The sequence below is a fragment of the Hippocampus zosterae genome, chromosome 1 (genome assembly GCF_025434085.1).
Source record: "Hippocampus zosterae strain Florida chromosome 1, ASM2543408v3, whole genome shotgun sequence".
In the NCBI taxonomy this organism is placed as follows: domain Eukaryota; kingdom Metazoa; phylum Chordata; class Actinopteri; order Syngnathiformes; family Syngnathidae; genus Hippocampus; species Hippocampus zosterae.
In genome coordinates this window covers 12,471,671-12,495,252 of record NC_067451.1, presented here as the reverse complement: position 1 = coordinate 12,495,252, position 23,582 = coordinate 12,471,671, and the positions used below count along the sequence as shown (strand labels likewise).

General features: G+C 41.6%; 3 protein-coding genes and 1 long non-coding RNA gene across 5 annotated transcripts in view; 2 read left to right on the top strand and 2 right to left on the bottom strand.

Moving 5' to 3' along the window:
- The first annotated feature begins 457 nt into the window (after positions 1-457).
- Positions 458-2,645, top strand: foxi3b (forkhead box I3b). 2 transcript variants are annotated; one of them, XM_052058050.1, is made up of 3 exons: positions 458-604; positions 680-1,229; positions 1,356-2,645. In XM_052058050.1, the coding sequence occupies exons 2-3, from the start codon at positions 716-718 to the stop codon at positions 1,931-1,933; spliced, it is 1,092 nt and encodes a 363-aa protein (XP_051914010.1). In that variant the 5' UTR covers positions 458-604; positions 680-715; the 3' UTR covers positions 1,934-2,645. The 2 variants fall into 2 exon arrangements, with proteins under 2 accessions (XP_051914010.1, XP_051914000.1); XM_052058040.1 differs by having other exon boundaries at positions 462-1,229.
- Positions 2,646-3,986: 1,341 nt separating this feature from the next.
- Positions 3,987-5,887, bottom strand: LOC127596287 (uncharacterized). The gene is made up of 2 exons (XR_007961430.1): positions 5,551-5,887; positions 3,987-4,145 (listed from the first exon to the last, which is right to left on the bottom strand). It is a non-coding gene; the product is annotated as an uncharacterized LOC127596287 (long non-coding RNA).
- An 8,624-nt stretch (positions 5,888-14,511) lies between these two features.
- ablim3 (actin binding LIM protein family, member 3) overlaps positions 14,512-23,582 on the bottom strand; it is an 89,394-nt gene continuing 80,323 nt past the window's right edge. Inside the window, exon 17 of the mRNA XM_052057845.1 lies at positions 14,512-14,573. Coding sequence (XP_051913805.1) covers positions 14,527-14,573 — 47 coding nt within the window. The 3' untranslated portion in view covers positions 14,512-14,526. The remainder of the gene's footprint in view (positions 14,574-23,582) is intronic.
- On the top strand, positions 14,886-22,085 carry gabrp (gamma-aminobutyric acid type A receptor subunit pi). Its single transcript, XM_052057975.1, has 10 exons — positions 14,886-15,250; positions 16,806-16,871; positions 16,949-17,061; positions 17,133-17,200; positions 17,309-17,526; positions 18,000-18,082; positions 18,269-18,406; positions 18,550-18,702; positions 21,137-21,330; positions 21,411-22,085. Exons 2-10 carry the CDS (start codon positions 16,819-16,821, stop codon positions 21,741-21,743), a joined length of 1,353 nt encoding a protein of 450 aa, XP_051913935.1. The 5' UTR covers positions 14,886-15,250; positions 16,806-16,818; the 3' UTR covers positions 21,744-22,085.

Below are 23,582 nucleotides of genomic sequence, written 5' to 3'. Positions count from 1 at the left end.
AGAATAATGTGCAGTTGAATTATTATGCCTGATTATTTTAGTTAAAACAGAATAAGATCGTCTTTGTAAAGACAACAAACTATATGGCAGAGATGTATAGTCACGGGATACGAGCATATCAACGATTTGTGAAAATAAATAAATAACAAATAATACACGTTTGAATCTGACATTTGCATTGATATCAAAATCTCTATGTTGAAAGGACATTTACTGTACTAATTTAAAGTCATTTAAAATTTTACATTTTATGTATCCGCGCGATAAAATGCAAATAACTAAAAATAATGTCATAACGTTACTGCTTAAGTTTTAAGAAAAGACAAGGTTGAACAAAACGCCTGGAGCAACTCTACAATCCCTAGGGAAAAAAGGGCAACTCACTCAACTAAGGAGAGAACCAATCAAATGAGAGTGGGGGCGTTTCCAGGAAAATAGATATAGCAGGTATGACAGGTGACAACTGAACATAGGAAAGGGCAAAGCTGACAAGCAAAGAGAACAGATACGACCCTTTGGATCCGCTCACTATCTTCAACAAGTTGAAGGAAAGAATTCGGGGGAACAGTCAAGAAAACTGACGGTTAAAGAAGCTCTCTTCAAGGTAAGAAGAAACACTGCTTCGACAATGTCTGGATTTGACGCCCAGGAACAGTCTCCTCCACGTTGTGGCCCTCAGTTCCCGAGCCTTGGCCAGGAGCCCCCTGAACTCAGCATGTACAGTGACTGCTTCTACCCTCCGCCATCCTTGCCAAGTCCTCAGCGCACCACGCCGACCTCCTATGAGCTGGGTGACTTCAGCACCACGTCCCCAAACCCTTACCTTTGGTTCAACAGCTCTGGGCTCAACACACCATCATACCTGACTGCCAACGGTCCACCCGGGAACCCGGGACCTCCCTTTGTCCCGCAGCACTACGGCATGCAGAGGCCTTATCTGGGCTCGGCCGGAACAGGTGGCCCAGGAGGGGAGTTGAGCTGGTTTTCCCTGCCCTCACAAGAGGACTTGATGAAGCTAGTGAGGCCTCCTTATTCTTACTCGGCTCTCATCGCCATGGCTATCCACGGAGCACCTGACCGGCGGTTGACCCTGAGTCAGATATATCAGTATGTGGCAGACAACTTCCCTTTCTACAACAAGAGTAAAGCAGGATGGCAAAACTCCATCAGACACAACCTATCACTAAATGACTGCTTCAAAAAAGTACCAAGAGATGAGGACGATCCAGGTAATATTTTCAGAATAGCTTGAATTTATTTCTCTGTCTAATAAATGCTTATGTGTGTGTGTGTGTTTAAATTATTATTGTGCATCCTGTATTGTTTACAGATTTTTGCTAAATCTCACTTAACAGGCAAGGGCAACTACTGGACACTTGATCCAAACTGTGAAAAGATGTTCGACAATGGAAACTTCCGCCGCAAAAGGAAGAGGAAGTCTGACTCCCTCTCTGGGGTCGATGGGAGTTCAGAAGCCCCCGAGTCAGGTGAAAGTGAAAGGGGCAGCCCCAAACACTCGGCTAACTCTTCCCTGAGCATCTCCCAGACGCCGGACAGAATTCCCTCACCATCATCATCCAGTACTACACCTTGTCTGAGCAGCTTCCTTTCTGAGATGTCTGGAGTGTCCAGTGGACCAGCCGGTGATGTGGGAGGTGATGCATTGAGCAGACCCATGCAGGTCAACCTCCCTCTCGATGGGCCACACAGGCTTCCACAGGCTGCAAATTATAATAGCTACTCCCCAAATTCTGCTGGCCGAGAGTGGCTTCCTCCGGTGCAAACGACACCTATGCTCTCCTCTTCACCCACCCACTCTTCACTCGGGTACACTAGCCCCATCCTCAGCCACTACAGTGCGTCCAGTGGACACTTCTATCCCCCGCCGGGCTCAACAGGAATCATCTATCAACGTGAGGGCACCGAGGTTTAAATTAAGACTAATTGAACTGATTGTAAACCAGACCAGATTTTTCGCAGAATTTAGTTTTCTTTTGCAGTAGAAATTAGTTGTCACTTTGAGAGGCAAACACAAACGTGTGCACACACGCACCCACACACATACACATACACACACACATACACACACACACACACACACACACACACAACCTACGCATGTTTGCGCTGACAGAAACAGTTGAGGTCACAAAAGCGTGTGACAACAGAATGAAACACCTTAGATTCCCACAGAAACATCTGAGTCAGCAGCAAAGAGCTGAAACTGTCTGAAACTATCAAATGAAGAGTCAGCTATTATCGCGACCAAAGCTGGTCCCTCTCAGAGCCGACTCATTTTTCACTGATCTGAGATCAGATCTGCTGACATCCGTCTGTTCCGCTTACTGTCTGTGATTCCTTGATGGTATCACACAAACACAACGTACAGACAGCAGTTTAGATGAGCGGTTAAATTACACCTTTGTCTACATATTATATTCATGAGAACCATTTTTGTTTTGCTGTCCCCTAAATCTGATGTGGTGATTTTCCAGCGTCTTGAAAATAGTCTGTGTAAATACGTATGTGTCTTTTAATCTTAATCCTTTTCATAACTCGGTTATTTTTACACCTGTTAATGTATTCTTAATGTCAGGTAAATGCTATGTTGTCTTTTTGATATGAATAAAATACTTTTGACATGCTGCTTTTGCCACTTATTTAAATCAAATAAACAGTTTTTGCTTTAATTTCAAGAAACCTAAAAAGAACAAGAGCCTAAAGTAGAACACCAGATTTATCAAGGAAAAAGTCATCAAAGAAGCTCCCGCAAGTGAAAGCGATGACCAATAGAAGCAGCGGGTTAGTGAAACCTGATCTTTGTGTGATAAATTGTTGAGGAGATTCACCGAAATGATAAAAATCCTCATTCCCATGCTACCCCTCCTCCGCCGATTCAACAACTAAACAGTCCCGGCACATCTGAATGTACTGCTGACTGGATGCAGCCCGATTCAACGGTCACAAGCATCATCGATGCTGGAGTGAGAACTGACTGCTAATTAAATGCAGTTTTATCGCTATCAATATGGGTCATGTTAACAGTCACCAATATGCTGCAGTCTTCTACTTCAACCATGAAAATGCAAGAAAACAGTTGAAAACAAAGGTTTTATTATCATTAGTTTGCATTTGTGCCCTTTATGTACATTTAAGATGAACACAAATTACATTGGTTCCATTTTAGTAAACTCATGTCATGATATAGTAAACATTTCATAATGTACTTTGGAACTTGTGATTTGCTCATTTACTGTGGTCAAGTTGTATGGCTGGGTACTATTGTGTGCCTTTGTCTGACACTCCTGAACATACTAACATACAGTAAATTACCCACTGATAGATGTCAGCCCAAGGCCTTTATTTACCCTGAAACAGAGGCAGCATGACATTCATTTACACTAAACACAGAATGAAAAAGAAAGAATGAATAATGAAGGGAAGACAGCGAAAGAGAGAGAGAGAGAGAGGAAAAAAAAGATGTGGATAACCAGAATTTATGGTATAAATGACAACGCAGATTGCGTGTGGTTGCAAGGTGAAAAGATCAGCGTAAGAAAATTTGCATTCTGGACTGATTTCAGAGTAAGATATGAGGTGTCGTTATCCAAAATATGAATTTACTTTTAACCATGCATAATGTCATGCCTCGCTCACACACTCATTTGGGGGTGGGGGGGGGGGGGCGACCTTGCCAAATTTATATGCAAATTACTCCTCTTCACCTATAATCAACACCATGGAGCGACTATTCAAAGATGTTTCTTTCATATTCTAAAAGTTGAATAGTTTATTCAGCCCAACTGTTTTTTTTCTTTTCTTTTCTTTTTTTTTTGTCATCCACACTTTAGTGCTTTGATGTTTGAATCTAAGTGGCCGCTCACACACGTGGTATCCCGAATGTTTCTGAACCCAGAATTCTGACCTTAATGTTGATGGAATGTAAACATTGTCAATGTGGTATCACAAATCCACAGAAAAAAAGGTTTTCTTAACTTTACTCAATGTTATTTCCTCAAGGGGCTGCATGACAATACGTCTCCTTAAAAAATGTATCTGGAAACAAATTATTTAATTTTTTTTTTTTACAGATGGTCTTATACAGGAGACTTCGTTATCAGCACATCCTGGAGTCACATTTGGACCTTCAAATGAAAAATGCAAAACTGTTAATCACACCATGGGGAAAGGGATGACAAGGTCAGAGGGAGTCACTTTTTATTGAGCAACGGCGAGCAAAATAATTTACTTTGTATTCCCTGAAAAATATGGGGCCCTATTTTTGTGTGTTCTAACTGCGCATAGGTGAAGTTTTCTTTTCTTTTGGTATTTTCAGAAATGATAAATGGGCATTTGCGCCGATGTGGGAGTAAACACAGCCGATTTGCTTCCCAGTCAATCGACGCAGCTCCTCTCATTCCCTTCAGCGTAGGTGAGGCGCGCAAACAGCATGGATTAAAAATAACCGACTCGCTCGAGTCTCGGCAAGTACATTTATAAGGAATTGGAAGATATCCACTTACAGAGGATTTAAAGTTGGCTGCTGTGAAGGGGACATTCGGTAATTGCCTTTAATTCCCTGATTGCACATATGTTGCTTGACACCCCTCAATGTCCCGCAATGTCTGCCTACGCACCTGACGGAGCACTCGGTCAGGTGCAGCATGGGCTGTCAAAGTCCCAAACATGGTGAAGTAAACTTGCCCCCAAACAAAATGAAATGAAGACGTGCCAGTTATAACACCAAGCCCACGTGTGTCTATGAAAATAGGACCTCTGGTATCAAGTTGACTTCATTTGAACAAATTCTTAACCGGGGAAATCCCATTTACTAAATAAGATAAACATGAAACAAACATTAAAATGACTGTAAATATGCAGACATAATGACTGAGGGATGTCCCATGCGGCATCCATCACACGCGCCTTTCTTTGCCTTAGGCTGTGGAATTATTGCTCAATACAGTAATGCGATTAAAATCGAATAAATCCTCTCCCCCACCTGCAGCTTGTCTCGTGGCAGTCTCACACACACCTGTCGAAGTAACGGAATTCGCCCACACGTGTTGTTTGTGTGCGTACGTGGTGCGTGCGTGCGTGAGCAGTGCAAGATGTTTATATAATAAACTGAGAAAAGAGCAATTATCACCAAGCTGCAGCGCAAGAAAGCATTAAAAGCACGTCCTTGCACTCTCACAGCATTAAAATCATTTTCTGGTGGAGGTTGTAAGTCCAGACAGGTAGTGGAGTTTGTTGAAATTAATGTGAGCAAATTTATTCCTTCACTTCAATACGATCTGAATTCAAATGCGAAATGTCCCGGTACCACATGAACCCAAAACAGACACACGTGCACCTCCTGTTTTTACTTAAACAGCCATGCTCTATAAAGGCTGTTTAGTAAACGGCATGGGAGAACGTCAAGCCTGGAGAAATGTGGTCATGCTCTGTGCTCCAGCAGTGGGTTTAGGATTTACCACCTTACTGTTATGTGTAAACACACACACACACTCCAGACACACGTACGCAGGTGGTAAACACACCAAATACCTTGCCATTAGTCCACAAGTATTGTGTCCTTTAAAGGTCAACAGAAAATATGAATGTCCTCTACCACATCTTGACTCAGAATGCACAAAATTGACCCAATCCATAATCTTTTAGTTAAAAAAAAAAGATCAGAGAAAGCATTCCTGACAATAGCGTTCAGGATGCGGTCTACGAAATAGACAAATTCCATAAACAAACAATTTAGTCCCAAACTATAATCCAGTTAAGTCCGAAAACCTTTCCAGACAGTGTTCCAAAAATGCAGCGTTCTCTGAGTAACATCCATCCACATGAGATCTCGTAGAGTAAGGCTATGAGTGTTCTCCCCTTCCTAAACATGGCTTATATACACGATTTGTGGAAAAGTGAAGTTTAAAGACAAACAGGAGCACAGAGAGAGGCTGTGTATATATGAATCATTGCTATTTCACCCTAAAATATTTTCCATGTCAACAGGCAGTAAACATGGTTATATGAAGAGGGCTTGCAGAGAGGGAGGGAGAGGGAACTCCACCAGAAGTGGGAATCTTTCTGAGCTGAAGACTAAGTACAGTATATTGCAAACAATGTCTTTCATTTTCATTTGAGTTTTAAATCTACCTTGTGGTACGTGTCCATCACAAATTTAGGAGTGAGCGTGAAATTCAACATCCTCACACGTGTGATGCTGAAGTTCATGTTTCCTCTAAAATTGTGATGGACATGCACTTGGAATTATATTTCAGAAACGAATAGTGAATTTTCAAATCAATATTTTGGGGAATTTGTGGGGGGACCACACCACAGTACAAAGAGAACACAAAGGGTGGTCTCATTGTTTGCCCCACCTCAGTGCGGAACGTCCAACGAAATTTTTTTTTTCAAAGTTATCTGCAAAAGCTTCCTACCATAGTCCAAAAGAATGTAAACCTACAACATACCTGCCACATCCTCTTTTTTTTCTCCCGATAAAAAACATTTGGACTTGAAATTCAGAAATGAATATGAGACAAGAAATCAACATTTCCGCCTTTATTTTCAAAGTAGTGGAGGGACAGGTGTGCTAAATTGACTGTGTGTGTCCTATAACAGCAATTATTCAAACTATAAATTGTGCCAAACACTGACACTTAGTTTCAGATAAGGGTTTTGCCTGTGAAGACTATTTTTTTGTATTACCGGTAGTTCGAGGTGCAAGCAACAAATTAAAAAATCAAAACAAAACAAAACAGAGAGCAGCTTAGAGAAGAGGGAACATTTACAGTATTGCGTCATTGCACAATCATTGGTTATTAACCATTTAGAAGAAGAAAGAAATTGCTGGTATATGAAGTAACAGACATTCAATGGGCATAGCAAAGAAAACAACAGAAGCATTTTGAAAGCTGTAACGGAAGACGCAAGGCCAGGCTGGAATTTTCCAAAACCTATCCAAACCAAATTTGCTCACCCGCAATTTTGAATGTCAATGGATTCCTTGGCATTGACCAATAGTGAGATGGAACGAAAGGCCCGTCATTCCCGAAACATTCCAAGGAAATCACACGCTATTTTTAGAGCAGGCATGTTGGCTACTCATCTAGTCCTTGTGTGGGTCTACCTGGTGACTGGAGGTGAGAGCTCATAAACTTAATATAAGGACTGAGCAAACATGGGAAGGAGATGCTTGGATTGTTGTCCTGTTCCCACTGTGAGTCTGTCTAGCCATTTTCCCCACTTTAGCCTGTCCGAGAGGACAAAAAGTGTGTCATCCCAGAGCGTAGACTGATCACTTGTCCATCATTGGACTGACACATATGATAAATAGCTGTCAACACTGATATTCAAACCTACAAGCGAGTTGTTGAAAACACTTAGGTGAGCAATTGAGCTCTCAATACGAATCGCACAAAACACATCTTGGTTTGCAGTACATGTTGCTAACATTTGTCAAAGTCAGGAAAATAATGACGAAAGGGAATAATGGTCCCTCAACATTTTTTTTTTGCATCTTCTAATTTGGGCTTGGCTGGTAAAAGCCGAATTGTAGTAACACATGAGATTTATTGCACAAGAATTCACCCTTTTACCACCATTTTAATTTGGTCGTGCTAAACCTATTAACGTCAATCTTCTCAATTCTGAACACTGGGTGGACCAGTGTCGCTGGTACAGAATGTGTGCAAACACAATGAACCATGTAGGTACATTTTGAGGCAGCAGAGGCCGCTGTTTCATCAAATCAAACTGAGCACAAGTGCTGATAGCAGATGATTTTTTTTTTAAATCTTGTCTCTCACCCTCCATCCATCTCTCCACAATCATATAAATAAAAAAATAATTATTATTTACAAATTATCCATCCCTTTTCAACAACCTGAACAGGGTCGCGGGGAGTTGCTGGAGTCTATCCCAGCTGAATTCAAGCAGAAAGCAGACGGCACACCCTGAACTGGTCGCCACTCAGTCAAAGGGATCATACAGAGACAAATGACCATTCACACCCACATCCACCCCGTCACAAAGTGGGAACCGATCCCAGTCTGCATGTACTCAAGTCATGCGAGTGAGTGTACCACTACACCATCAGCAATTTCTGAAAACATCATTAAAGGTAATTTGAACAAATGTGTAATTTTAGAGGTCAGAAGGCTTAGTGTTAATCAGCAGCCATGAAATAGTTCTCAGCTTCAAAACGTTTGGTAACCCCTAGAATAAGGACATGAACCAGGACATGAACCTCAATCTGTTTTTAAAAATTTAGCAGTGTTCCACTCTATAGCAATCCAGGCCACTACAAGCGTGATCTCTTTTCCTCAATTACGGTACCATCTTGTTTTCATATTAGAGTTCAGAAAAGTTCTGAAAATAATGTGTATTACTTCAAAACTCAGCACATAAAACGCACCCAAAATGGAGAGCAGCTTCAAGCTGTTTAGTCCGCTCAAATCCAGTCTTCAGCAAAATTTCAGAAGTTTGATCAAACTGGCAGCACTTTGCATAAGTGCCCATGAAGCAGCACGCAGATTCAAACACTCTTGCAGTGTATCGGCAACAATCTGATCAAACAATAGATTGCTTGGCTCTTAGGGAGCAAAACAGGGCTTGATTCCTGAAAGAACGACCATGTGCAGATGGAGATGGGCTACTGCCTCACACAGGAAATTTGCATCATGCACACTGATGTGGGAGTAGGCGAGGGACTGTCAATTTGTTGAAGTGTCCAGGCATTCATCATGAAACTCCCAAAGATTGTTACACACCAAAGTAGCAGCCATGTGCCTGAATTATTATGCCTGCGACGTCACGCTCGTGTTTGCTGGCCAGACTGGTCGTCAGATGCTTCCATTTTCCACTGGGCTTTTCATCCATTTCTGAGTACATTAACTGGTGCATACAAATCGGTGTCCTTGGTAATGTGGAAAAACGGGAAAGATAGGATATGTAAATGTGCATATGTGTGGGTGGAGGAGTCTCTGCGTCTATTCCGGAATTTGCTGCAGGACAAATCCCTCGACAGTTATCAACAGTCCAGCAGATCTCTTTTGAGTGGTCCGCTCATGCAGACACAGAGAGGGCCAAATTGCTCCCGGTGGACAGTTCAGACAAACCTGCTTCACTTTTGACTTAACGCCAAGTCCACGTGGAGGAATCAAATTGGAATGAATGAATGTTACATATATTTTTCCAGTCATTGTGGATGAAGCCATATTTAATGAGTATGCAAAATGTATTTAAATGTAAGTTAACAACTTATTAATTTTTCATTTTAAACAATAATTCCATTATGATTGGCTTATAGAGAGACGATAGCCGATGATATTATAAATTAGGAATGTAAAGAAATACTCTGTTATGTTTTTTTTATTGTATTGTTCTGCAACAAGGTGGCACAATGCTCAACACGTTAGTACGTCTGCCTCACAATGCAGAGTTCATGGTTTCGGATGCGGCCCTGGACTTGCTGTATGGAAATTGCTTGTTCTCCCCGTGTCTGTGTGGGTTTTCTGCGGGTACTCCGGTTTCCTCCCACATTCCAAAAAATGAAAAGTAAGATTATCCTAAAGCGTGATTGTGAGCGCAAATGATTGTTTGTCTATGTGTACCTTGCGATTCAATAAACACAATAATTATGTTGCAATAACACAACCGTTCCATGAGATTGATATTTTTATCCTTCAATATGTACACAATTTTGCATGTAATATATTTCTTTTTTCTTATTCATGGCCCTCCCTTCATGAATATGAAAAAATCTCCTAAATATACTGTTCATAATGCAGGTGGCAATATCTCTTCAGTTCTTCTGTCAAAGGCTATGTGGTTCATCCGCCACAATGTACTTTGTAGGATAAAACACCATGTTCTAATATTACCACACAAAACTTTATATCAACAAACGTTTCATATTACGCAGACGGATAGTTTTCTTGTCACATTTATCCAGTATCGCAATGACTGATAGAATTCTTTAATACAGGGTAGGGAACTTCAATTATTCATGATCATTTCAGGCCTCTACAGAGCTTGCTGATGAGTTGATTAATTAAATCAGGTGTGATGGAGTCGGGAGGGATCGGAAACAGGCAGGATATGGTTCTCGAGGAACCGGAGGTCCCTACCCTTGCGCTAAGACAATGGAAATGTTAGTTAAGGCAACAGTCACCATTTTATTCCTCCCGAGGAACAGGAGCCCTTCAGAGCGCGACATGCTAACAAATTCCCCGTTGTCCATCCTACGGAATGAATGAGCTGCTCTGGACAATAAGTACACCTGACACTCGGCTCATCTGAATTTCAAGCAGAGAGGCAAAAGGGACACGACTTTTACTGGCTAGAGGCGGGTAGAGAAGAGATGGTGAAATAATGGGGCGGAAAACTAATTTTTATTGAACATGAGAGGTGCAAAATGAGAGCAAAAGCTGATGGGGGTCAAAGAGAAGGTAAAGCAGATGCCTTGATTTGTCAATTTTCCCTGTTAGTTGCCACGGTTATGGTTGATTAGATGAGCTGACACTGTGCAGGATCCCGCAGGAGCCAGTTGATGGATACACACTTCAGCAGCTTGATAAAAGCAGACTGGAGCAGCGAGAGTCTGGGATGAACACTGCACTCACTTTGATTAGATGCGATTGCTGAAATTCCTCCATCAGATGTGAGTTGAATGTGAACCTGTGGACCATAAACATGAATAGAAAAAAAGAGTGGGGGTGGGGGGTTGTTGCAAACCACTTCTATATCCATGCTGTGTTTTTTAATGAGGCAGTCAATGGGCCCATTTAAGCAATGGACTATTATGACATTTGTCAGCATTCAGGGTGTGAGGCTTATGAACATTCTGATTAACTCCAGCACGCAGTTAGTGAGCTTATGCTTCAACTTTTAAAACAATTTCTTACATAGTACAGTAACAAATGGAGAGCATAATGTTCTTGTTTTAAACAGATGCAACTCGTGGAGAGAGAAACAGAAGTTGAGGCAAGATATGTGCTTTTTGGTAACAAAATGGAAAGGAGAGTACAGGCTGTTCCAGGTAGCTCTCTCTCTCCTATAACATTTATCTTTCTGCTTGCACGCCGCATCACAGTGCTGTTAACGCTTCCCCTTGTGGCAAACACGCTTATAGAATTTCGTCATGTATCATTGCTCATGGAACTATCCCTATACACAATACTGACGGAATTACTGATGGAGTGTTCCATCCAATTGCTGCTGAACTTTTGAATTCTGAATGGTTGGCTCATAATCAAAGTAGTCCAACACCTAAGCTTGGGGAAGGGCAAAATAGAATTTCAGTTATCAAAAGTAAACTTTTCCTTTTACTTGAATTGTAGACATTCAAGTCCAACAGAAGGCTTTTTTGGGCTGTCCATCATTACCTGAATACACGCAGGGTCCATGTGAACAAGAAGGTGTCTAGACTCCTTAACACTTTACAAAGAGGTCAGAGGGAAACTCTCAAAGTAGATGTCAGCTCCTCTAGGATTAAAAACATTAACATATATTTATATTAACAGTAATTCAAAGAGCAAGGCTTCACATTTCAATACAAGCGGTCCTTCACTTTGACAATTGAAATATAATTACACTTAAAGAAAATCTACATTAAATATTTTTTCTGTAACATCATCAATTTATCAGTGGCATTAAAAAAACAAGAGAACAAACAGTAATATCATTTATCATGTTTGTTTCTGGGTAAATATATCATCCACAGAAAAATGTTATCACAACAGGCCTACCAATTAATAATGTATACTCAGTACGCTGACGAAAATGAAATATCTAGCTTCTCTTACACCAGGCTTAGTAAATTTTCTGGCCAAAACCCAGTTCATAGTTACGATGCCGAACCAACCATTGAAAGTCAGGCTCGTGGTTCAATTCTATTTTGAACACAAACCTGGACTCCAAACAACACGCCAGATTGAGCCATTTAACGACAGAATGGCACAGCTGCTTTGGATATCAGAGTGTGCGACTAAATTAACAACAGTGAGAGAGAAATACCGCTCGACGGACACTGCAGTGTGGAAGGTGATGTGCAGATCCTTTTAGCTACCGAAGTATTTAGTGCTCTTTCGCGTAAGCTATTTCCATTGGTACACACCATGACTGTACTGTAAGGAAACAATTGTGTGAAACCCTGTGCATGATGTCATTGATAAACGCAGATGTTGCAATTTTAACATTTTGCCACCTGTTACCGAGGCGGGATTTTCTGCTGTTGTTGTTCCATAAAACATTTACGCATGGGTGAACTTGAAATAGCCAAACAGATTATTATCTGGTAAAGGGGATTCTCTCATGAAAACAAATTAACTGTAGCGATCACTCACTCAAACAGTTCTTGCTTTATCACATTGCACCAGCGACATTTTGATTTGTCCGCATGCCACTGAAGATAAAGATTAACATCTCTACAAGTCATATTTCTGACAAAAACAGTGACTTTCAGTAGATGAGTGAGTTAATAAAGGGGCAGCGTAGCTTAAAATCAGTCACTACAGGAGTGAGCTTAATATATGTGATTTGTAGATGATCCGGTGTTATGTTAGTGTAAAATGAAACAAGTCGGCAGCTATATAGGCTCTTTCTTCGTCTTGGTCTGAGACACAAATGTGGCGTCCTTTTTGAGCCGTTTTGCTGATAGAGTTGATTTTGACTTGCCACTTGAGGTCCCGAGGGCCTCGAATTCCAAGCGGATCGGAAAATGGATGGATGGATGGGGCGGTGGTTGTTTCCTGATGTGATGGCACTATTTAGAAGTATTAAAATACCGACTGAAGGGCGCCATAATGGCTGACTGGTTAGCACATTGGCCTCTCAGTTCAAAGGTCCATGTTTCAAATACCAACTCTTCAGGTGGTCCAACACAATGCGTTCAAAAAAACTTAATGACAAAAGATGCCAGACTGACAGGCCTGTAGTCATTCAATCCATAAATACCAGATTTCAGTGGGACTGGAATGAGGGTGAGGTGTTTGGTAGGTAATTCAGGTCGGTAGGAGGGAGTCACATTATTGCCAGCGCTGCAAATGTCACTCACGATTTTGGTAGGGGTAATTAAAAAGCAGAAGTCATGTTGAAAATGTTTTTACGTTGTTTTTTTTTTTGTTTTGTTTTTGGTACTTTGGTTTCATTCCACATTCCAATATGTACCCTGGAATTGACTCTTCTTCCAAAAATCATCAGGGATTGACTTCAGATCATCAATTACCTTTATCAGAATAATTCATCCCTGTCCCGTGCACTACATCCTATGGCCTTTTCATTTGTCACATAATGGCAAATCACCGGGCCAGTGCGTGGGCAGGAATGTTTCCTTTCACTGGTACTAATGCAAAGATGAGGGCAATGTTATGTGAAATGCAGTGACCTCATCATCGCTTAGTCATACTAGAGACACACATAAATACTCCAAGAGAAAGAGAGAGAGAGAGAGAGAGAGAGAGAGAGAGAGAAATTCTTTGATCATCTCAGCTCCATTCACCTTGGCACTGCGTTAGTTGTGTGCGGATGTTCGATTTTGACTGTATCTCTAATTTGAGTCGGTGTCTATTGCAAATATATAGATGATATCTAGAATTAAAATGATTCAATCATGGTACTTCGGGAATATACAACCACTAAATGAGGAAACCAAAAGAAGGCATAAATCATATGAAGATGAAAAAGATTTAAGATAACAAGCGATCTACGGGATGGTGAAACACTGTGATAAAGATGTCAAAGTGAGAAAATAAAATCCATTGAAATATATTTTCTGGCGTGCGCGCGCACACACACGCACACTCACGCACGCGCACGCACACATAGTGACTTATCTGCCTAGCTGACATCTCTGCTTAGACCATAATTATTCACAAACTAGTAACACAAATACATCCCCTCCTCCTACCGAAATAAACAGTATTCAGCTGTCAAATTGTCAGGCTTATGAGCTCTCCTCTTCTTAATTACGTTAATTACTATTAAGTTGTTTCTCATTCCAAAGATATTTTGTGCTTCCTTCGCAAAAGTGCACAGACTCTAAAAAAAAAAACAGCAGAGAAGACTGAAGAAGGGAAATATCTGAAGACGTGACTCACTGAGATCCTTGAAGTCAGTGGCACAATTATTGTGAAGAGGAAAATAAGGAGTTCATCGGGAAGTGCAAACAGCCAGTTCGATCATCACCCTCCAAAAAAAAAAAATGTTAGATGTGTGACTGTGAGCAATTGGTTGGAGAATTTATAATGTAATTTCCTTCCCCACCACAAATCTATTCTGTGTCTGCTTACTTGTAGATGCCTCAAACAGTGGTTTCACAGGATCCAAGACAACATGAAACTCACCTGCGCTCCGATAAACAAAGTACATCATCAATCTGTGATGTTGGAGGACAGCAACCTTGGCAGCAAAAGAGCACTATCATAGTTCCCATGTGGCCCAAAAAAAGCAACTATATTGTCGACAAACGTGACAAAGAGTGACTTGAACAAAGACAGGCTGATGAAAAACGATCAGACTTCATCGTTACGAGTTCCACAATACACCTAGCTTTGAATCAACGTCAGTGCCTTCTCTTTACTTCTCTTACCCTTTGATCCTACTTCTGGAATATGTCGCCTCTAACGCAGTCATTAAAAAAAATTAGATTTAGCCACAATTTCCTCCCTGGTCAGCATTCCGATCAAGGCAAACGAGGGATTATTGACAGGTACTCTGGTCAGACTGATGTCACTATTTTGCAAAATCTTTAATTAAGGGACTTGTGTTACAAACCCTAAATATGACAAAAGAGAAACATTCACATCATGACAGTGATGCAAGGGAGCAGATTTAGAGTTGAGACGTGCTTCAGAGGATTAGATAAGATCGGAGGTGCCTTTGTACTTTCGCTTAATGTTCATTTGAGAGTGGAGGTGAGTGAGGCATGAGCGAAAGGGATGTGTTGCAAAAGAGAGAGGGGAAAGGAGGAAGGAGCGGGCTATAATACAACAGCTCTGTTGGGAGATGACAGCAGCTGTGCAGAGATGTGGGGAGATGTACAGACACTCAAACAAGCAACATTACCAGCACGCCGGGACCAAAGGAGAGCTTCATTGATGGACTGACATTTGGATGCGACCATAAGAGGTTAAAAAGACTCATCTATTTTCCAGAAAAAAAAAATTGGAAGACGAAACAAAGAAAGGAGGGCAAAGAAGAACAAGGTGGACAAAGAAATCCGGAAGATCTTCGGTGCATACACAAACAGGTAAGAAAAGAGAGAAAAGAAATATCAATCAAGCAATTGACGAAACTTTCTTGGTTTAGTGTAAAAAAAAAAAAACATTACCGTAGTGGTAGACATGCATGCACATGGGGTATTTTATGCATTTGAGGAAGTAAAAAGCATCTCGAGGAAAAAGGGGAGCAACACAAAGAAAGAGCTAGGAAGATAAACCAGAGGAGCAAAAACAGTATACAAAATGTGGGCATGAATTAATCATAGCTGACTGCAGAGTAACAAATTACACCTCATCCGTCTTCACTCTCATAACACCCATTAGCAAGGGAAATCATTGTTGCCATAAACATCGTTTAAAATGGCACCAATTCGTGAATAATACATAGATGCTTTCCCTTAAGTAAGACTGCAGCCGGACCACATATTTGGGAATTGCTGGAAAACAAAACCAAAAAAAAAAAAACCTTTGCCATTTTTATTATGAGAGGATGAAGTCTATTAGTGACAGGGAGATTCATTTAGGGGACGTGCATCACTCATCACACAAAGGCAAATCCTTGATGAGTTAGCAATACAATTAGTTATGGGACTAGGTTTGTGAATAAACCATGAGGCAACCGCTCCACGAATCAGCAGGCGACACTTTCCCTGTCTTGTGAAACTTGCAAGCAAGAAAACAAAACAATGATTTAATAGTCATTCCTCTTCACGGATATCATGTCCTAATTACATACAGTATGCAGGACTAGTGTAATGGGAATTTGTTTCGTTGTCTTGCTTTCCCTGAACAAGACATGGACAAGACCATGTTGCTCCATAAGTGTAGATCAGCGCGACACAAACTAGGTTCCAGGGGCCATTTGCGACTCGCAATCCATTTTTTAGCAGCCTGCGACATGACAAATAATCAAATAAAATCATTCACCAGATGTCTGATATAAGTGTTTGGGCAAAAATCATAACCCTAAGCTAACCCTAACCGAAACCCAAACCCCGATAATCCCAAACGCTAACCAGAAACCGAAGCCGTAAACCCCTAATTCTAACCCTAACCCTAACTGCCTAACCCGAACGCCAACCCAAACCTGCACCCTTAACCCTAACCTAACATTAGCCCTAACCCCTAACCTTAACACCAACCCTAACCCCGAACCCTAACTTCATGTTTTTGTCAGGGATGTCCCTGCGTATATCAGTAAGAAAATGCCAAGCCACATTCTGAACGTGTTACAACAGTATGACCTTGCAAGAAGAAAGTGCGAGACTGGCCTACCAGCAGTCCAGCCCTGTTTCCCATTGAAATTGTAAAATATAAAAACAAGACCGTGTACTGTTGAGCAATTGAAGTTGAAAGAACAGGGAAATAATTCCAATTTCGAAGCTTCAATAATTAGTATTCTCAGTTTCCCAACAATTAGTGAATGTTAAAAGGAAATGTACAGCTTTTGTGCATCAAATTCCAAATAAGAGAATATCCCCCAGCCCCCACACACACACACAAATCTATGACATCCTACTGTAAATACAGTCTGTACAATGATTTACGGACAAAGAGTATTTCTTCACATTTGTTGTTGCTCAGCTGCTGATCCAAAATGCTTGTCCAACTGCCTACGCCGCTGGGCATGTGCCTGACCTTCACACTCGGGTGAGACACCCCGGCTCCACACTTTGGGCCACCGAGAGTGCTGAAATTGATTTCACATTTCTCTCTGTGGTCTCCAGTGCTTGCATGTTCTCCAGCCATCGCTGGGGTGAATGGAACGACTCACAGCTCCTGCCAACCATTCAGAAGCTGATGAAAGGATACAACCGCTACCTAAGACCCAATTTCAATGGTACAATCAAGTTTGATCAGTTGGTTTTGTCCATTCATTGGTTGAAAAAGCTTCCTGTGTCTCTCTGACAGAGGGTCCTGTGGAAATTGGGATGAGTCTTGACATTGCAAGCATCGATGCCATCTCTGAAATCAATATGGTACAATACTCGGCCTATTATTTTTCAGTGGGATGCGTCTTCCATGCGAATGAGGCAATGAAAAAAAAAACTGTTGCTGATTTCATACACCAAGGTGTTTCTTTCCAGGACTATACTGCAACTATCTTCCTACGCCAACGGTGGCGCGATTCCAGACTCGTGTTCCCAGGGAACGAGAGTGTCAGTGTGGATGGACGCCTAGTGTCTCTTCTTTGGATCCCCGACACCTTTATTCCTGACTCAAAGCGCTCCTTCTTGCATGATGTAACGGTGGAAAACCGGCTCATACGCATCTTCAGCAACGGGACCGTTCTCTACGCGCTTCGGTACATCCTCCAATTTGCTTCACAACCACAACACATCGGCCATATGGACCAAAAGAGCTTTTGTACATTTACTAAATGGCATGCAAGGGTGAGTGAGCAAAAAATGTCATATTGAAGTGCTCAGGAATGTCTCTGAGGTTTTATTAGAATCACAGTTGGTCATGAAACTGCAGCAATTGATACACTATCTAAGCCAAAAGTGACCGACTGAATTACTTTAGGTGCGCCTTATAGTGCGGAAAATACGGTATTCAAAATACCTGATACCTTGTATTTGCATTTTACATGAACAACTGAGGTTGACTTTCACTCTCACTAATCTACGTTAAATAGTGAAACCTAAACATGGACCAAAACAATATTACGTATGACATGTCCTGCACATAAATTCAGACATTCTCACATAGACCCTGTCGCTTTCTTGAAAAAGAAAAAAAAATGTACACACCAACCGGCCAATGTTGTCTCAACAGCATCACGGCTACCATCGCCTGCAACATGGACCTGACCAAATACCCTATGGACAGACAGGTGTGCACCCTGCAGCTAGAAAGCTGTGAGTAACCGCAACTCCAACTCACTGACATCCACCATCCTCTTCACCACTTTCCTCCATATCATCATCATCATCATTCCAATAATCCTTTTTGTAAGTATTACACTGACTACAAAAGGGTTGCACTTGGCTCGGAGTATACAAAACTCAGAAAAGAGAATCGTGTTTTGGTGTGTGTCTATTCAGGGGGCTACAACCTGCAGGATGTTGTTTTTTTCTGGACCAGAGGGAACGATTCAGTGAAGGGTCTGGATACACTGCGGCTGGCTCAGTATAGCGTGGAGAGCTACTACACATCTGTGTCGGAGGCTGTGTACGAGACTGGTCCGTCTGCTACATGCAGTACACTTGGGAATTATTATACATTTCTAAAGGGTTCATGTGTGTATATATATATATATATATATATATATATATATATATATATATATACATATATATGTGTGTGTGTGTGTCGTCATTCACAGGACACTACCCCAAGCTAGTGCTGCATTTTGCACTGCGCAGAAACGTGTTGTTCTTTATCTTGGAAACATATGTTCCCTCTACTCTCTTGGTGGTTCTCTCCTGGGTCTCGTTCTGGATCAGCCAGTCCTCTGTACCAGCCAGGACCTGCATTGGTTAGTAACAGATTCATCACCAACACATATAGGGATGGAAATCGAAAAGCGGTTATTTTTGAGAACTGGTTTGCAGTTATTTGAACCCTTGGAATCGTTTGCTTGCATGCCTTAAGATTCTGTTCGTTGATACCTTTTATGTTCCAAATTAATGATGACGTTACACACAAGAAATTTATTTTGTTTATGAGCTTTTCTAACAGATACAGTAATCCCTCATTTATCGCGGTTAATGGGGACCAAAACCACCCGCGATAAATGAAAATCCCCGAAGTAGCGTCCAATTAACATAAACAGGTTAAAAAAAATTTTTTTTTGGTCCGCAAACGGTCCACGAGAAGCTGCAAAACAACAGCGAGTCACATAGAGCAACCTCTCCTGGTTCCGCTCCTATCTTTCTGACCGCACCCAGTTTATCCAGCTCAAACGTTTTAGATCTCACCCCTTTCCCCTCACTTCAGGTGTTCCTCAGGGTTCTGTCCTTGGCCCATTGCTATTTCTAATCTATCTTCTTCCCGTGGGTAATATCTTCAGGAAACATCACATTCATTTTCATTGCTACGCGGATGACACCCAGCTCTACATCTCTACCAAACCTAATACCGTACTTCCACCATCCTCCCTAACCAACTGCCTGCAGGAATTAAAATCTTGGTTCACCTCAAATTTCCTCAAACTGAATAGCAATAAAACTGAATTCCTCCTTATAGGCACTAAATCCAATCTAAACAAAATAAACAACTTCTCCATTCCCTTCGAAAGCTCTTCCATCTCCCCCTCCCCTCAGGTCAAGAGTCTGGGTGTCATCCTTGATAGCACCCTCTCCTTCACCTCACATATCAACCACATCACTCGTTCTGCATATTATCATCTTCGAAACATCCACCGGCTCCGCTCTTCTCTCACTCCTCAGTCCACTGCTATACTTGTACACACCCTCGTCACCTCGCGACTCGATTACTGTAATTCCCTTCTGTTTGGTCTCCCTCAAAAAACCCTCCATAAGCTTCAGCTGGTCCAAAATTCAGCCGCCCGCATTATCACACTCACGCCATACATAAACCATATTACACCTGTCCTCCAACATCTCCACTGGCTTCCCATTTTACACCGCATTCAATATAAAATCCTGCTACTCACATTCAAATCCATTCATGACCTAGCCCCTCCATACCTATCTGACCTCATCCATATTCCTACGCCTGTCCGCTCTCTTCGTTCCTCCTCCTCTGTCCTCCTCTCTGTCCCCCCTGCTCGCCTCGTCACCATGGGAAATAGAGCCTTCAGTCGCTCTGCTCCCCAGCTATGGAACTCACTCCCCGCTGACCTTCGTAATACAGCCTCATTAACACATTTCAAATCCCGCCTCAAAACACATCTGTTTCGACAAGCCTATTCACTCAGACCATAAAGCCATTGTTTTATTTATTTATTTTGTTGTATTTTTTCTTATCTTATTTGATGTAGTTTTTTAACATTGTACTCGTGATTTTAACTGCTTGTTGTAAGGTGTCCTTGAGTTTCTAGAAAGGCGCCCACAAATAAAATGTATTATTATTATTATTATTATTATATACAGTACTGTACTCCATGTATATGTAAAAAAAATAAAAAAGTTTTTTTTTTACATGTTTGAAAAAATCCGCGTTGCACTGTACTTACAGTAGGTGTAAGTATCATAGTGCAGTATAAAAACGTCGACAGACCAATATACATAACTCTCAGTTGTTGATGTAGATTTTTGATGTGTGAGATTTTGTTCGGTATTTTTGTTGCTCCACTAATGTCGCATCCGTTGCCAAAAGACTGCACTTCCACGTTCTTAAGAAAACAAGGATCCTATAGCTCAAAACTATACTGGACGTGATAGACAAAAACTGACATGAGTGGGATCGGATTCATCGAAATATCAGATTTGGTTCAGTAATCCACTTTGGGTTAGAGGGATTGTGATTTTCAGAGAAATTAGTCTGGGGAAAAAAAAATCACCATATATTTGATTGAAGGTTTGATAACAGCCAGATGTGCTAATCACTAGTCCACTGTATCGTCGCCCTTTAAAATGATTAACAATTATTTGGACATGTATGTGTAATGTGTTAACGCAGAGCTGTGCACTACAAAGGTCACTTCTTGTGAAATGCCTTACTAAATGAACACGGCAATACAGGATAACACTAAATAGGAGACTCTTGAATCAATACTTACCATACAAGCACCCAGACAGCAGTTCAATTACTTGGACGAAATGTAATTGAATCGGGAGACCTTATAGTCCGATTAATAGAGAAGGTATAAGAACTAGGAAGGCTGCGATTGGCTGGCAACCAACCAAACCAACCTCACAGTCAAAGTTCCGTGACCCGAATGAGGACGATGGTAAAAGAAAGTGGATCGATGGAGCTACACTGACATGAAACGGATCTGCTCATAGGTGTTACTACAGTCCTGACAATGACGACTCTGATGATGGGCGCTCGCACCTCCCTACCGAATGCCAATTGCTTCATTAAGGCCATAGATGTCTACCTGGGCATTTGCTTTACCTTCATCTTTGGTGCCCTGTTGGAGTACGCGTGTGCTCACTTCTACACCATGCAACATCAAACCATAGAGGACTTGCACAGGGTGGGCCAAGCTCAAACCTCAGCAAAAATATATTTGGGTGATTCTCACATGCTGAGAGCGACAGTCTTTTTTTGTTTTAGGATCTTGTGAGAGAGTTCAACGAGTCCAGTGGAAACGGCTCCATCCCCATCGTCAGCTCCACCCAACCGAAGAATTCTGTCAACGTGAGCTCCCACGCCGAGGAACTAACCGAACAGCCAGACAACAGTGACACAAAGGCCACCGGTGAAAACAAGGCAAAAAAAACAGGCCAGGGTTGCGGCCTGTCGTCAGTGAAGGATGCTTCGAGGAGGGCAGCGTCCATCTTCATTGTGAAAAATCCACACAACATCGATCGCCATGCCCGCACCGTTTTCCCCACGGCATTCCTTTTCGTCAATATTCTCTACTGGCTTTATTATCTCTTTCTCTGAGAGCTTCTCGCAAGCTGCCACTGAGTTCGTTTCACCACCCTGCAGCTGCTTTGCAATCCCGATGGAGACCCCCAGGTCAGTCGCTTGGATCTGAAGTCATCATACACGCTTTTGGTTGAGAAGTGATATGTAAAAAAAAACAAAAAAAAAAACAACAACTTTCAATCAAACGGTGAAGCTTCAAATGAATAAAGAGCGGCTGTCACGACTAGAAACCACGTCTTCATACATCACATCACACATGATTATCACATGATTCTACCAAGCCTGGAATTTGCCCATTGACTGACAAATCAAAGAATGAGTCAACTAGCAGTAAAAAAAAAAAAAAAAAAAAGAAAATGTCTCTTTCAGCTGCGTCACGCTTGATTGTGTCCCATCTGACTGCCTTTTCTTTGGTGTGTTTAAATACACTGTTTGTAGCAGACAGACCATGTTCTGTAATCACTTTCACAGCATGTAACGTTAGAATAATAAAACAGTGATGCAGGACAAGCTGGTGTGCTGTTTTGTTGTGGATCATTGAGGCTATTTTAATTTCAGGACGAGCAAACATTGAACAAATTCTGATTTGTGTGAACATAATAACAAAAATCATTTTTGATACTGCTGTATTAAAGGGCATAAACAGGCAGGAATATGAAATATTGAAAACAAAAGGTGAAAAAAACAACACCGCATAAACAAAGGAAAATTGCAGATCTTTTTTAAATGGCATCTATTTAATGACTTGAAGGGGCTGTAGACAACCAGGTCAGAGAATCGTAAAGTGCAAAAGTCAACCACAGGATTTGCAGGTAAAAGATAAAGGTAAGACTTCCCCACTTTGACAGGTGTGAGTTACATTTTCGCATTAGATCTGTTGATGAATGATTCTCAAGTCAAGTCAACAGTATTTATAGAGCACTTTCAAACAGCCATCGCTGCATACAAAGTGCTTTACATGGAGCGATTTAACATGCACAATAAACAGTAAGACAAATCGGTAATAAAGGCGGTAGAAAGCACCAAACAGTAAAACCAATAGCAAATCTAAGTCATGCTGAGTCAAACGCCAAAGAATACAAGTGAGTTTTGAGGAGGGCTTTGAAGATGGGCAGCGAGGAGGCTTGCCGAATGTTCAGTGGGAGGTCATTCCAGAGAGAGGGACCAGCAACAGAAAAGGCTTGATCCCCTCTGAGCCTCAGTTTAGTTCTTGGTACTTCTAATAATGTCTGGTCCACAGACCTGAGGCGCCGGGCAGGTGTGTAGGGGCGGATGAGCTCAGAGAGGTAAGGTGGCGCGAGATTATTCAGAGATTTGAAAACAAAGAGAAGGATCTTGAAAATAACTCTAAAATGAATGGGGAGCCAGAGTAGGAGTTATGTGCTCCCTCTTACGAGTACCGGTCAAGAAGCGAGCAGCGGCATTCTGGACCAGCTGAAGGCGCTTAATGGAGGACTGGCTGACTCCAAAGTAAAGGGCATTGCAGTAATCGAACCAGGGCGTGACAAAGGCATGAATTACTGTCTCAAAGTGTTGATGGGAGAGGAGAGGTTTTATTTTGGCCAGCTGTCTAAGGTGAAAGAAGCTGGATTTAACAACGGCACCAATTTGCCGATCGAGTTTGAAATCACTGTCCAGTTTAAGGCCCAAGTTTGAGACTGTTGACTTAAGATAAGGAGACAGGGGGCCCAAGTCTACAGGATGGAATGTACAAGGGCCACTGGGACCAAACAATATCACCTCTGTCTTCTTTTCGTTGAATTTCAAGAGATTTTGTGCCATCCAGGTTTTGATTTCTTCCAGACAGGAGAGGAGTGGCCTTAATGAGAAGGCATCTTTCTTGCTCAGTGGGAC